This window comes from Vipera ursinii, assembly GCF_947247035.1.
Source record: "Vipera ursinii genome assembly, chromosome: 3".
Taxonomy (NCBI): domain Eukaryota; kingdom Metazoa; phylum Chordata; class Lepidosauria; order Squamata; family Viperidae; genus Vipera; species Vipera ursinii.
This window is the reverse complement of record NC_139516.1, coordinates 74,430,905-74,447,117: the sequence shown is the minus strand read 5'-3', so window position 1 is coordinate 74,447,117 and position 16,213 is coordinate 74,430,905. Positions and strand designations below refer to the sequence as shown.

The 16,213-nt window shown below is 36.8% G+C and overlaps 1 protein-coding gene across 1 annotated transcript in view; it reads right to left on the bottom strand.

The window, feature by feature from the left end:
• AK5 (adenylate kinase 5) overlaps positions 1-16,213 on the bottom strand; it is a gene marked incomplete at both ends in the record, with an annotated part of 140,203 nt that overhangs the window by 21,163 nt on the left and 102,827 nt on the right. Inside the window, 2 exon segments of the mRNA XM_083359919.1 lie at positions 6,865-6,909; positions 9,903-9,942. Coding sequence (XP_083216045.1) covers positions 6,865-6,909; positions 9,903-9,942 — 85 coding nt within the window.

Below are 16,213 nucleotides of genomic sequence, written 5' to 3'. Positions count from 1 at the left end.
GGAAAAAAACCAGGGTGTGTGTTGCTGTTGTCAATCTGATCTTGAATTTGGACTCTTTCAGCTCTTGAGAAACTAACTTGTTTGCACTTAACCTGTAACAGTCAAATCAAATCGAATTTTTATTATTATAGAAAGAATAAAATGCAAGTGCTGTTTAAAAACAGTAACAGCAAAACAGTAAAGCTTCTTTGTTGTTGTTAGTTGCGAAGTCGTGTCCGACCCATCGTGACCCATTCTACCAATTCCTAAAACCTAGACAATAAATATTTTTCTTTCAAATGAGCTGAAAAGAAATCTATTGCTTGGGCCTGAAGAGCTATATTCTTGATGTTGATATTTTTTCCTAAACAGTAAGGAAAGTTCAGTTTAGATGTGTATCCCATCCAGGTTCTTGACAGAATAGTTAACAATAAATTAAAACTTACATTCTATTTTTTTTTTGAAAAACAAAAAAATAAATTTCTTCTCTCTCCTGTACAAGCAGGCAGCGATTGTTACATCAATATAATTTTATAGTAGATCACATAGTACTGTTTGCATAGATTCCGGCTTTGGTTGCTCCTTAGGTACACTTGGATGATGGCCTTTGTAGTGTACTCATCTTTGTTGCCTAACCCTCTCTTGTGTTCATTCTTTGGGAACTTCAATTGGGACTTGAACTGGCTTTGATTTAGTGTGAATTATTTTTCTGTATCTCTGAGTGTGAAGAAACCCTTTCAGATTAAGAAGATCTTCTGTAATGCTACTACTATATGCTTTTTCAGGCTATTACCCTGAATAAGAGGAATTGCAATCAGATGAAAAAGTGGATGTGGATTCAGAATTCCATATATTTGCTCACTTAAAAATAGACCGGATAGGAAAGATGAACAGTGTACACGTTCTTCCTTCTGCCATTCTAGTCATTCTTTATCACCCTTACAGAAACTGCTTTTTTTCTAACTGGGGAATAAAGGCAAATTCAGAGACTATATCCCAATGCTTTTTTTTTTAAAACCCTAGTCATCTTTCAAAACATATGCATGCAATCAATAAAGCAAATATAAAGACATGGGAGATATCTCTGTGGTGGAAATAGGAACAGCTTTCACATAACCCCGTTAACTAAATAAAGTTCTATTTATTCACCATCCACCTGCCCTTTTCATATTAGTAAGAAGAAGAAGATCCCAGTAAAGAGAAAAATGTCCCCAGTGTACAGCAGTCAAGACTGTATGGTTTAAAAAAAACCATCACGTTGTGCTGTAGCTACAATCAATGCTTTTTATACATACTAGCTATCTGTGCAAAAAAACAACAACAATCCAGTTTCCTATTCTCATTTGACATTGATTAACTCTCCATCCTCCATTCCTCGAATTTAAGACTGAGCATAAACATCTTCAGGTTAGATTTATGCAGCTAAAAAAGAAAAGTATTAACAAATCCTATGCTATACATTTTTGTAATCCAGATAATTACATTTACAGAGACAAAATTTTGTTTTTACATTTGTTTAGAAAGTATGATGGGGAAATTTATGCTAAAAAAAATAAATACGATAGTGTCTAAAATTCCTGACACTCAAATTCACTGAAGAGGAATGATGGAATTAATTACAGAAATTGATTTTCACTTTGTACACTCATCTGGCATTTTCCTTTGGGAGTGTGACTTTATTTCTATTACAATCATTTCGTTTAGGCATCAGGAAAAAGCAACAATCTTTTTCTATTTGGGGCATTGCCTTTTTAACACACAGGTATAAATCAGAGAAAGAAGGAGCATTAGGTATGTTTTCCACCTTAAGTTATTTATTAAAAAAAAACAATAAAGGAGGGATATAAATAAAATATAAAAAAATAAACTACATTGATGGAGCTCTGGATATCCATGTTTTCCACTGTGCTAAGTATTGTGAGCTTGGTCATTTATAAACTTCTTTTTAAAGCAGAGCTGTTGCCTCTGAGTCATTTATTGACTGCTTCAGCTCCTGATCTTTAAGAGGTTTAAAAGCAGCAGGAGAAAAAAAGCGAACATATTCTGAACAGGCTTGGGCAAAGCAGCCTGTTCTTTCAAATGAAGAACCAATCTTAACAGACAAGCCACTTTGGGTTTTATAACAAAGACCTTTCCAAACACTTTGCTGGTTGTTGTTTTTTTTTTATTCCCATTTATATCCCGCCCTTCTCTGAAGACTCAGGGTGGCTTACAATCTAAGAAGCACAAATCAATGTGCTTAGCAATAGCCTTCATTCTATGTATATGCCTGCTTATTAGGGCTTTCGCACGCCACGCCCCCCCAGCCCAGCGACATTTTTACAAAGTCAGCTTGCAAAGCATCATGGACGCTTCTCTGAACTAATCTGGGGGGGAAATTCCTTTGCATTCGGTAGAATTGATTAATTTCTCTGGAGAATTATAAAATCATAATGCCGCATGCACAGCTGCATACCTAAGGGGCAGAGCTTATGTCATTTTTATTAAAAACTCCAGCCCTGTGGATGTCTCTGATGCCACTTATTTAAGAAGTTAACTTATTTAACTTAATACAACATGCCTATCAAAGGAATGATTTTTATTTTCAGGATTGTGCAGAAATCTGAAAACACCTGGGCTACTTTAGTTAACAGAAGATGAGGTCTGTTCCATGTCCACTCTGAAGAACGCACAGCCCCTATTCTCTGTTCGATTCCAGCAATTATTTTAGCAAAACATAACATGTATCCATCAAGGGATCTGGCTGAAGGAACAAATTGGATTGGGAAGAAATTCAGCCTATTGGCCAAAACATACTGGCTTTCTGTACAAAAAAATAATAATCTCAGATTCCTATTATCATTTGACATTAATTATCTCTCCATCTGCCAGTCCTTGAATTTAAGACTAAATGGGCATAAACACTTTCAGGGGAGATTTATGCAGCTGAAAAGCTAGTTGTTGTTTTTTTTAAAAACCCAACTGTCTCTAATTCAGCCTGGATCCAATGATGCCACAACCATTGCTTTGTTTACTGTGGCTCCTCACTTGTTTCTTTGTCATTAATCCCACCCTTTAGTGATATTAGTGAAATAAATCAGATAAATCAGTGTTTCTCCACTGCTGAATTTGGGCAACTCCAAGAACAACATCGAAGCATGTTGGGGGGGGGGTCTGCACGTAGGCTGACCACTTTTGTTTTAAGCAGCTGAAGAAGAACACCTTCAGGACCACCTTTTTGTGTTCCTTTTTGCATCTTCAATTATCAGACAGCTGCCAGCAGTAGCTGAAGAGTGGAGGGAAATATTCTGTGCCATACAAAAGAGAGGGGAAACATATCCAAGTACAGGCTGGTCTATCTGTGGTATATGGACAGAATCAGAGATTCCCTTGCTTACAGAAAATCAGCAAAATTATCAGAGGGTTTGTTCCATTGTGGATCAGCAACAGTATTTTGGGCATGTCCTTCTATAGCAGGGATCTCCAAACGTGGCCTCTTTAAGACTTATGGACTTCAACTCCCAGAGTTCCTCAGCCGTTATGGCTGGCTGAAGATTTCTGGGAATTGAAGTCCACAAGTCTTAAAGCGGCCAAGTTTGAAGACCCCTGTTCTATAGACTCTTTTCCTTGCCTGGGCAGGTCATGCAGCAAAGGTATGTTAAGGGCCCCATCTCCAAAAAAAAAGTTGCTTCTAGTGAGATCCAGGTGGTGGCGCATCTATTCTGCTGTGGACCCTGCCATCTGGAACATTATCCTTCCAGAAGGCCATCTCACCAGCTTTCAGGATCCTGAGGGCAACCTGAAAAGGGGGGATATATGAGATTAAAGAGAAGTTTGTTCTCCTTCTTCCTTGGGGTTTATCTGTTTATTCCTTTTTGATGGTTTTTAGATTGCTATGGAGTTTTGAAGTGTTGTTGTGTTGTATGCCCCTCAGCCACATGTTTGTGAGATGGGTAGCTACGTAAATATGCTAGTGTTATGTTATGTGTGTTATGTATGTATGTGTGTGCTTTCTTTTGAAATCAGGCAACAGAATTTCATTTTTAATGTGGGGTCACAGCATGCTCACAGTAAAAAATGACAATAAAGGTTATTTTATCTATCTTGCCTCACCTTATCTTATATTAATTAATTAATTAATTAATTAAAAGGCCCATTGTCATGTGTTAAAAGAATTATGAATGAAATTGTTATTTTCTGAAGAGTAATACAGGTGGTCCGCATTTGACACTGGCCATTGGGACTGGCAACTCTTTTGCTAAGTGTTGCAGTCATAAAGCGCAACATCAAGTGACTATGCTGACGGGAGTTGCGGAAGTTCCAGTTGCCTTCTTAGGTGAATCCCACTCAGTCGCAGGTCCCACAGCCACATGGTTTGCCTGCCTTATGGAATCTTCTCCCAACAACAATGCGGTTAGCTATATCTCTTTCAATATTCTGCAAGACCTGGCTTTGCCATCAGGCCTGGGAATCTGAGGGGACTGGGGAGATTCCCTTACTGTGATTAACAGCATCCTCTCCTGTTCATGTGTTTTTTTATAGTTTCCATAGATTTTAATGATCAATTTTCATATACTATTGGTTTTCTTTTTAATTAACTGTTGTACCCAGAGCCATGCTTTTGTGAGATGGGCAGCTGTATGATTGATAGGGATAGATAGATAGATAGATAGATAGATAGATAGATAGATAGATAGACAGACAGACAGATAGACAGATTAGATTGAGATTGGTTTTTGACCTCCTGCTGGCTTCCCCAATGACTTTGTTGGAAACCAGCAATGAAGGTCACAAATGGCAATCATGTAACCATGTGATGCTGCAACCATCATAATTGCAAGCTGGGAGCCAAGCGCCTGAATCATGATGTCATTCCAGCACCACTGTGATGGCCACAACTCAGAGGATCAGTTCCCTCATTCAGGGTTAGCCTAACTTCAGACAATCACTGAATGAGTGTTGCTGAATGAGAACCATCTGTGTATTCTTCAAAATATTGAGAATTTGAACCTTGAACATTGGTTTCCAATGAAATAATTTATTTTGTTCCAGTCAATGAAAAACCATTTTTGGCAGATGTTAATTAACTCTTCTATTGCAGGCATTGTTTTTTTTAAAAAAATGTTGCATATTCTCCTTTTTGTTATGTGCCTGATTGCCATAGCAACTTCTGCACATTTTTAGGAGTTTGATGAATTCTAGAATTGCAAAACACTTAATTAGCTCCAAAACATGATTAACAACTGGGAAGGATTTAGGATTGATGCTAGTGGAATGCGTTTTCACATATTCCTATCACTTCAGATTGAGAATGAAGCTTCTCAGGGTTTACCTGGTTACATATTGTAGGTCTATTCTCCTTCTGTAGCCAAGAAATTAAAAGACGCTTACTCCTTGGGAGGAAAGCCATGGCAAATCTAGACAGCACACTAAAAAGCAGAGACATCACCCTGCCAACAAAAGTGCGTATAGTCAAGGCTATGGTCTTCCCAGTTGCAATGTATGGCAGTGAAAGTTGGACCATAAGAAAGGCTGAGCGCCAAAGAATTGAGGCCTTTGAACTATGGTGCTGGAGAAGACTCCTGCGAGTCCCTTGGACTGCAAGGCGATCAAACCGGTCAGTCCTAGAGGAGATCAATCCCGACTGCTCTTTAGAAGGCCAGATCCTGAAGCTAAAACTCAAATACTTTGGCCACCTAATGAGAAGGAAGGACTCACTGGAGAAGAGCCTAATGCTGGGAAAGATCGAGGGCAATAGAAGAAGGGGACGACAGAGAATGAGGTGGCTGGATGGAGTCACTGAAGCAGTAGGTGTGAGCTTAAATGGACTCCAGAAGATGGTACAGGACAGGAAGGCCTGGAGGAATGTTGTCCATAGGGTCGCGATGGGTCGGACACGACTTCGCAGCTAACAACAACAACATTCTCCTTCTCCCTAAGAGAATTATTTGTGTTACTGAAGACTTCCAGAATCTATCCATGTGTGACTAAATCGCCAGAGAATACAAAGTTATAATGTTCTTATATATGTTTCCAGATGATAAACAGTGGAAAAGAGTCCTACATTCTTAACTGTCAAGGAGCTCTTGCTTTCTTGGGACCTGGTTCAAATGTGTAGTGAAGCTACAATGCCAACTGATACTCACAATGTCTTTCCCCCCCGAGTAATAATATAAAAATATGGTTCTTTCATTTTGCCCCACTCTTTTATGATTCACAAACAATCCCAACTGCACTATTTGTGTAATAATCTAGGACTAGGTAACATAATGTAGAAAGAAAAAGAGCACTTTCTGCTCAAATACTGACATAAATATATGTTTATAGAAGTACCTCTAGGCCAATATGGTACATTATGGCCCAAAATCTTCAGTGAAGAGGCTTTAATCCTGAGGTGTAATGATTTAGATTGGTAATAATAATACACGTACATACTCATCCACAAACATATATTTATGTCAGTATTTTTTTAACTCTCCAGTCTAGGAATGAGACAGAATGACTGGCACAAAGTCACCCAGGTAGTTTCTATTTGAAAGGGAGGACTCAAAATGATTGCCCTCTTCTAGTCCAGCACCGTGCTGCTTGTCATGTATATGTCTTGGGTAGGAAAAAACTACTCTAAACATCTACTAATTTGGAAATTAAATACCTCTATTAGTAATTATAAAATTTCTTCTTTACAGTGTTCCATATTTTTTCTGATAAATTTCCTGACACTTTTTTTAATCAACTAACTATATGATCATGAGTATCTCTGTGATGTTTTACTCTCAGTGGTGCTGATCCTGACGAATCTAAAAAAGACAGCGTATTTAGGCAGATTTATGCAGTTCATTGGTACTTGTCAAAAGATTTATTGTATGTATAAAACAAGTATGTCTGGTCATGTCTTTTGTTACTCACCAAGTACAAAAATTATGTTTGATTTCTTCAGGTCTTCTGTAAAACCTAAATTAAAATGAAAATAGTTTTAAACAATAGTAGTAAGCAAAACATATATAATTTTGTAAAATCTTTCACATTGGTTCTCAACCAATGGTCCACGGACTCCTGGGGGAACCTCGATTTCAGCAAAGGGGGGTCTGTGAAGGCTTAAAGAAATATTATAATTTAAACCTTGAGTTATGTCTTGGTGGTCCATGGCCATGGTCCATGGTATTTAAAGGGGTCCGTGGTGAAGAAAAGATTGAGAACCACTGATCTATCATATTAAACTTGCAATACAATCCTGTGTGTGTGTACGAGGAAAAAATACTGAAATTTGTGTTCACTGAAATTTGTGGAGTATTTGGTACTCTCTGAGCTTGGTTGTTTTCTTACAGATATTTCATTACCCAACTAAGTAACATAATCGGTATAAATGTGTGGTTCACTCCCTGTCTATACAGTAGCTTGCCCTGCCAGTTTTGGTGGGAATGTGAGTTTGTTCTTGGGAGTTCCTTGTTTAAGACATTGTTTTCTGCTTAACTGTTTGCTTCTTACACAGCTCCTCTTGTTGGGTTGGGTTGTTACTTTGATAATGGAGCACTTGGTTAATGTGGGTTGTTTTTCAAAAGACTTGTGTTTCTAATTTGCCTCTGAATAAGAACATTATTCAGAACAGTACAAATCACTGCAGCAACCCAGAACACAAGAAAAAGGAAACAAGTTGCCTATACAAGTTGCCTATACAAGTTGCCAACGAAATGGATATCCATGCAACTTTATGAAAAAGTTGCCTGACTACTCAATCCATTATAGCACAATCAAAACAAGCTATGAAAAGTTAACACAATCATTTATTAAAAATATCTCAGAAACAACCAATAGACTATTACAACCATACAACATCATCATTGCAAACAAACCAATGAAAATCCTCCACCCAATCTTAACCAAAAGACTCAGTAGCCTTGGAAGAAAAAACAGGAGTCATCTAAAACATACAGTGTTGTCTGCAACAACCACTATGTAGGACAAATGGGTAGAAGACTAGTACAGCATACCTGTGAACCCCAACTAGCAATCAGAAGACATGATTTATCTCCTTGATCTCAAAGAAACATGACTAAACTCCTTGAATTAAATGCATAGACGCACTCAACCACAGTTTCAATGGGAAGAATCAACAATCAAGTAGAAAACAATACCTTAATCAAGGAACTACCCACCAAAACTGTCAAGGCAAGTTACTGTACATAAACAGGGAGCAAACTCCATAGTTACTCACACTGAGGATGTTACTTAGTTGGGCAATGAAACATCTACAGATAAACAAACAAGCTCAGAGAGCACTAATGACTCCATAGTTCAACCATGAGCTACATATATTCTTTTCTATAGGAATCACTGAAATTTACTCTCAAATACAGATTGCAGTCTATTTTTTTCTTAAAATATGTTTATATTTTCAAACAGATCACTCTTACCTTAGAACAGCAACTTATAAGCAATCTAATTGCTCACTGCTATTTCAGCTCCTTATAGCCATGGTTCAAAATATTTAATGCAAGTTACATGGAAGAATATTTTATGGTACCCTTGTTAAGAATTTCATTTAATTTTGTCAAAGTTATGTATGCCATTTTCTTCTGTAAGCTTCAACTTCAGCCTGACATCTTTTCCATCACTCCATACTTGTAACCTGAACACCAAACAATTACAGTGATTTCTTGAACAGTATCTCATTTCTTGCTCAAGAACAACTAGAGTTAATTGCTGCTTAGTTGGGAGTGTGTCTTACTGAATGAAAGCCTACAGATGATGAGGGACTTACAATATTATCATTGTTCAGCACTATGAATGTTGCTTCATTCGTAAAAATCTGAAGAACAATCTGTCAGTCATCATTCAATACATTTTTGAATATTTCATTATCTGAAGTACTGAGTTTTGAACCTCTTGAATGTGGCTATTTTGAACTTTGTAAGCACTGGATTAATAAAAGGCCATTATTATACTTCCATTCCAGTACTAAAGGATAACAGCTGCTCTATGACCACTTTATTCCATATAATATGAACAATCCTAGGACATCTGCAAGGATACCCATTGGTATATCCAACTTCTTTGGACAGTGGAGTATTGCAGATCTGATCAAAAATTGCAATGTAGACCACCCTGAATCTCCAAATGAAAAAAATCCAATGTTCAGCCACTCTATGAAAACAGCCCCCCAAATTAATTTTATTATTATTATTATTATTATTATTATTATTATTATTATTATTATTATTATTATTATTATTATTATTATTATTATTATTATTATTATCATACAGGATTGCCAAAACTGAAACATTTTGATTTCTGAATATGACAGCATTCCAGTTCTGATGATGTTCGGGATCCTTTGTTAAACATTCTGAATTTCTCATGACACCATGAGGAGCGTTTCAATGGATTTCTGTATTATAATTACAATGTGAAAACCTAATACTGCTACACAGGCCAGTGCATATATTTATCCTACAAATTTCTTGTGAGACTAGCAAACTTGATTGACACCTTAGAAACACGGTTACATCTCTGTTCAAGAAGTTAGCAGTTACTCTTACAAATAAAATCGTTGGAGAAGATGATATATACTTCATTTCTGTGGGCACATTGGTACTCATGGGATCCTAACCTCAGATGCATGCAGTTTCACATATATCAGGGCTGTGAACACTTGAAACTAATTCACATGAGTACTGCTCTTTGATATTAATTAAGACAAGCCATTTTTTTCCGTTGTCTTTCAGAGTAGCATTATAAACTAAATCCTTAAAACGACAGCATCTTTTTTTCAGGCTCAAGCTAAAGTCTGAAAAAGGATGTTGTTGCTTTAACGAGCAGCCAGGAGGGAATTTGCTAGTGCAAACATGCTTTAAAAATAAAGCATGCATGGCCCCAACACATAAATTAAGAGGATTCAGTTATTATATATTACAATAACTTATACTAAAATGATAAAAACTCACCTGCACTTTCAGGCCTGCAAACACATGACTGTTCATATGCCTGTTACATTAGAAATTGATATGGAAAAAATAGCTTTATTATTAATCAATTTAATAATATGAAAACAGATTTGTCCCTAATTCTAACTCCATAGGACTGCTCATAAGGATAGGGGGTTTTTTTTTGGTTTCCTTCATCAACCACATTAGTGCACCTTATCATTAAATTAATCTGGGTCATATTTATACTTTTAGTACTGAGTATACAGTATGTTTCACGTTAGAAATTTCAACACTCCTTTTTAAATGCACCTGACTTATGCTGAGGACCCAGTATATACAATGTTAAGGTTTTCAGATAGAGGAAATGCTATTTTCTAGGTCAGTCAGGATATGAGGAACAATAAAGCACTCACTGTATCAGACAGCTGTGGAATTTTCTGAATTGGTATTGACTTACATAAACATGAGCAGTTAAGAGAACTGAAAATCATGGACTGATTTCAGCTCTAGACTTAAGGAACTGAGAACTACAGTTAGTCTAGACTTTCTCTTCTTGACAATTTACAATTTACTAAAAACAATTTAGTAAAAAAACAACAGTTTTCAGAAGTAGAGAAGAAAAATTACGTTGGAAATTTCTGGAGTACATCAAAATATGCAATCTATAAAAGTTAAGGCATCCTTTCAGATACATGACGATAAGAAGCTACTATCGATAAACCCAGCATGAAAACATGATGCCAAAGCAGATAAAACCAGCACGTTAATTTTTACAGAGTTTCTTAGTTCAAGCAAAACAATGTTCGTGTTTAATTCTCAGTTTTAGAATTTATTTAGAAACAATGATTTTTTTAAAAAAAGGAGTCCTACCTTAAAAATAATTGTAAAAAAACAATTATCCAATGGCACCACGTAATAAATTATTTTAGGAATTATGGAAGTGAAACCCATCAATTTCTTAATGTGAGAGAGTTTTTTTGCTGAAGACATTCATCCACATTTCATTTTAAGCACACCATTCTCTTGAAAGACAAATGTTTTTAACTACATTAAGCATAAGAGAAGGAGGCAAAAGCCCAAGCAGTAATGCTAGGGGCTTACAGAATGCTGATTTACTCTTGTAGTTGCATTTGGGATGGAATGTTGTAAGGGAAGGCACCTCTAACTGGACCAGTGAACATATACATTACTGGACCACATAAGACCCCAGACTTAACAACTTGTTGACATGAAAGATAACTCTGCACCCCAATTGGTTCTGCAGTCAAAAACTGGACCACTTTAGCAACTATAATCTCCATGTATGACCATGATAATATGAAGAAACACTTTCTGAGCAATATACAGAATTGGAAGGGACCTTGGAGGTCTTCTTGTCCAACTCTCTGCCCAAGCAGGAGACCCTATACCATTCTGGCTGTCCAATCTCTTCTTAAAAACCTCCAGTGATGGAGCAACCAAAGCTTCTGAAGACAAGCCATTCCACTGATTGTTTTCACCATCTGGAAATTTCTTCTTAGTTCTAGGTTGGACCTCTCTTTGATAAGTTTCCATTCATTACTTCTTGTCTTGCCCTCAATTGCTTTGGAGAATAAACTATCCCCCTCTTCTCTGTATCGGAAGACTGCTATTATATCACCCTGGTCCTTCTCCTTGTTAGACTAGACACATCCAGTTCCTGCAACTGTTCTTCATATGTTTACCCTCCAGACCCTTAATCATCTTTGTCATTCTTCTCTGCACTCTTTCTAGACTCATCTCAACATCATTTCTGTATCATGGTGACCAGAACCGGATGCAGTATTCCAAATGCAGCCTCACCAAGGCAGAATAAAATAGATACTAACACTTCATGTGATCTTGATGCTATCCCTCTATTGATGTAGACCAGGACTGCATTGGACTTTTTGGCATCTGAATCACACTGCAGGCTCATACTTAAGTGACGGTCCCTTAGGAGTCCTAGATCGCTCTTACAATTACTGCTGCTGAGCCAGGTATCACCTATTCCCATGGTGGCGAACCTATGGCACGGGTGCCACAGGTGGCATGCCGAGCCCTCTTTGTGGGCACGCACTCTGTCGCCCCAGTCCTAGCCCTTCAGCTGGCCTTTATAAAACCTTTTCGCTTTAGGTCTCCACCACCGTGTACAAAAAAAAAGAGGTTCAATCAATCAGTCAATTTCAACTTCTTGCGGGAAGAGGCGGAGCCAGCTGTCAAACTGAATGGCTGTGTTGAGACGCCACTCTGAATGAGCATGCCACAGCCTTTTCTCTGTTCCCGGTGGGTTTTTTAAAAGCCCCAGATCTCTCGGAGGGAGATCAGAAGCGGAGGCACCAAGCTGAGTGGTTCAGGACAGCGGTCCGAGTTGCAGAAAGCAGGAAAGCCTAGGAGAGATCCGGGTGAAGGAGACGGCCCATTATGGCGGTCATGAAGAAATTACAGCTGTCAGAAATAGCGTTAAGTTAGCAGGATAGTGATTCAACTAACCTGGCAGAGGAAACACTCAGCGAACTCTTTTCCAGATTGCGAAATCTTTCCAGAGAATTTCAAAGAAGAGAAGAAAAGAGGAGAAGCCCCAGAGCGAAAGGGGAAATCACCTCCCCTGTCAGATAGTGGCGAAAAAGAGACGGGGGGGGGGGGGGAAGAGATATGACCTTAAAGCAACAGACTCACAGGGTGTAAGGACTGGTGACCAAGGGTGGTTTCTTTTTCTGGCTCTTGCAGTAAAGCCAAGAAGAAGTTTAACAAAAAACAAAATAAACTTGAAGAGTGACAGTGCGGACTGAGCTGAGAGAGCGGACATCTTGAATAAGAACTAACGACCAATTAGCATTAAATGAGGGAAGAGTGATGCTCATAACTTAAGAAGTGAACTATTTCTTTCAAAAAGTTTCTAAAACAAAAGGAATAAATGGTAATTGTTTTGACAGTTTAGACCAATAAGAATTAACTGAATATAACCTATTGTATGATTGAGTTGGAGGAACAAAAAGTTGAATGCTTAAGGAGGGTGAGAAAATTTGTCTCCTTGTTGAATATAATAATATTTATAACTGAATTGACTATAAAACCTGGTTTTTATTGTTAAAGAACTGAATATTGGTTACAATATTGAGGTAATTTAATAGTTATATTATTGTTACATGTTTCTATATAGAAAAATTATGACTGTATGGAATATAAACACTTGAAATTAATTAATATTGATTACTGTGTTTTAGAAGTGTTAGCGTAATAGGTGTAATAGGTTTCATATTGTGTTAGCAACAAATATAGTATTGTTAAGATATAAGGCACTAATGATTATAACCTTGGAAGTTGAATAAATTCTCCAGGTGTGGTGGAGGGAAAGACAAAGATCGTGTATAAGTGGGAGGGTTGGTTGACGTCATTTAGAAAGATGACAAGCATCCCAAATCTCACAAGAGTTGGGACTGGAAGAAGGCAGATGACCCAAGTCTCATCGGCGGAATTAAGCCCAGCAGGGCAAAGATCCATAGAAGAGATGATGCCACGGGAGAGAGCAGGCTCACTTAAAGATCTAAAGCAATGCTACAATCCATGCAAGAGGTTACTGAGAAATCATGAGGACTTAAAAAAATAAATAGGTGAAATAAGGAATGATACTGGAGAAATTAAAGAGAAGATGGGAGCAATAGATGGAAAATTTGAATGTTTCCAACAGCAAATATTGAAAAATGAACAGAAATTATTAGAAATGGAGGACAGAATGAATAGGGAGGAAAGAAGAGTAGATGAAATGAATGAAAAACTCTTGCAAGCAAATAAAGAGTTAGAAAAAACCATCATACTGCTTGAAACTGAAAAAGCAGACCATTATCTATGTTTCCAAAACATGAAAGAAGAGAAGGGCAAGGACCTCCCAGAAATGATGATGGACTTGCTAGCAAGGGCCCTAGGGACAGGGAAAGAAGAGATGGCAAATGAGATTGATGATATATAGAATCCACACAAATTACGTGAGAAGAAATAACTTACCCAAGGAGGTATATATCAGATTTGTGAAGAAGTCAATTAGGGATGAGATTTTGCACAGAACAAGGGACGACCCAATAGAATACAGAGGTAAACAACTCACTGTCCTCAAACAAGTCCCTAGGAGGGTAAGAGACCTGAGAAGACCTTACCAACATATTACATCAAAATTAATAAGACAAAATATTAATTTTAGGTGGCTGATGCCAGAAGGGATTTTGGTGACCTGGCAAGAAAAAAGATATAGGTTAGATTCAATTGATAAAGCAGAAGAGTTTTTCCAGCAGCATCTAGGCAATGAAGATGAACTAGAAGAGAGTTAAGAGAAGAGAACAATACAGAGAGATATAATAGAAAGACACAGGAATCACAAGGCAAAGAACAGGAAACGGAGAGAAGAGAAAAAATGAGAATGAACTATGACAATGATGATGAGAGTAGACACAAAGAACTCAAGGAAGATAGACCGACAAGGGCAACAAGATCAAAACAGAGGCAGTAATGTAGAAATATTAACAGTATTATCATTAAATGTCAATGGAATAAATTCCCCAGCTAAGAGAAATATAATTTTGAATAAGCTCAGTATGAAAAACTTAGATATAACAATTCTACAAGAAACACATATAAAGACTCAAGATCAGGATTTATTAAACTACCCTAAGTTAGGAATCAAATTTGTATCGCTTTCACAGCAGAAGAAAGGAGGAATTGTGATATATGTTAAAGAAGGAATCCTAGCAAGACAAATCTATCAAGATGAGGAAGGTAGAATACTGATTATTGAAATTTCCCTGAATAAAAAAAGGTCACCCTGGTAGGAATTTATGCCCCCAATGAAAAACAAAGACAATTTTATAAGAAACTGCATAAGGTTATTGCTGATGTGGAATATGAGAAAATTTGTATAATTAGTGATTTTAATGCAATTATAGACAGAGAATTAGATTATGAGGAAGTAAGGAAACAAACCAGGAGAATATTACCCGGTACTTTTTTTAAAATGGTGGAAGACTTAAATATTCAAGATAGTTGGAGGGAGAAAAATTTGAATGAAAAGCAATTTACATACTATTCAGGGCGGCATCAATTGTGATCCAGAATTGATATGGTCTGGACAACAAAAGAATTAAATTCAGATATTGATGACATAGTAATAGACATTAATACTTGGGCAGACCATAATCCTATTGTAATTAAATGGAAAGAACAGAAGACAACAACAAGGGGATGGACTCTAAAAAAGGCAATCCTAAATCAAACAGAATTTAAGCATAAGATGGAGGAACAAATGCGGACATTCTTCCAGATAAATAAGAAAGAGGAGACTAGCACTCAAAATTTATGGGATACGGCCAAGGCAGTTATGAGAGGAACTGCAATTTCATACATGGCCAATGAATCTAAAAAGAAAAGGCAATATCGAAAAAGTTTAGAGGGAGAACACAAAAAGATGGAGGAACAAATGCGGACATTCTTCCAGATAAATAAGAAAGAGGAGACTAGCACTCAAAATTTATGGGATATGGCCAAGGCAGTTATGAGAGAAACTGCAATTGCATACACGGCCAATGAATATAAAAAGAAAAGGCAATATCGAAAAAGTTTAGAGGAAGAACACAAAAAATTAGAATTAGAACTACTAAAAAACCCACAATGTAGAAATCTAAAACAACAGCTAGATTTAAATAAGCATAAATTGAATATTATAGAAAAGGGGGAAATGGCACAAAAAATAAAAAGCATTAGACAAAATTTTTTTGAACAGGCAAATAAACCCGGGAGATGGCTGGCCTATAGATTGAAAAAACAAAAAGATAATAGATGGATTAGTAAATTACGTAATCAAGAAGGGGAGATAGTATATCAAAATGAAGGGAAAAAATGGGTGACGTATTAATTCTATAAAAATCTTTATAAAGAGGATAAAATGATCACTGAGGAAAGAATATCACAATATCTTATGAAAGCAGACTTACCAAAGTTTCCAGAAGAATTTCAAAATATATTAAATAAAGATATAACAGTCCAGGAAATTATGGAAGCCATTAAAAAACAAAAAAGTAATAAAACATCTGACCCTGATGGATTATCATCCGAAATATATAAAAATCTCCAAGAACTTTTGGTCCCAACCCTATTGGATTTATTTAATGAGGTACTAAACACAGCAAAAACTCCAAACTCATGGAAAGAAGCAATCATCTCACTAATACCTAAAGAAAACTCTGATTTGACCTGCATTAAAAACTATAGGCCCATTTCTTTACTGAACACGGATTACAAGATTTTCACGACTATAATGGCAGAAAGATTAAAAAAATATTTAG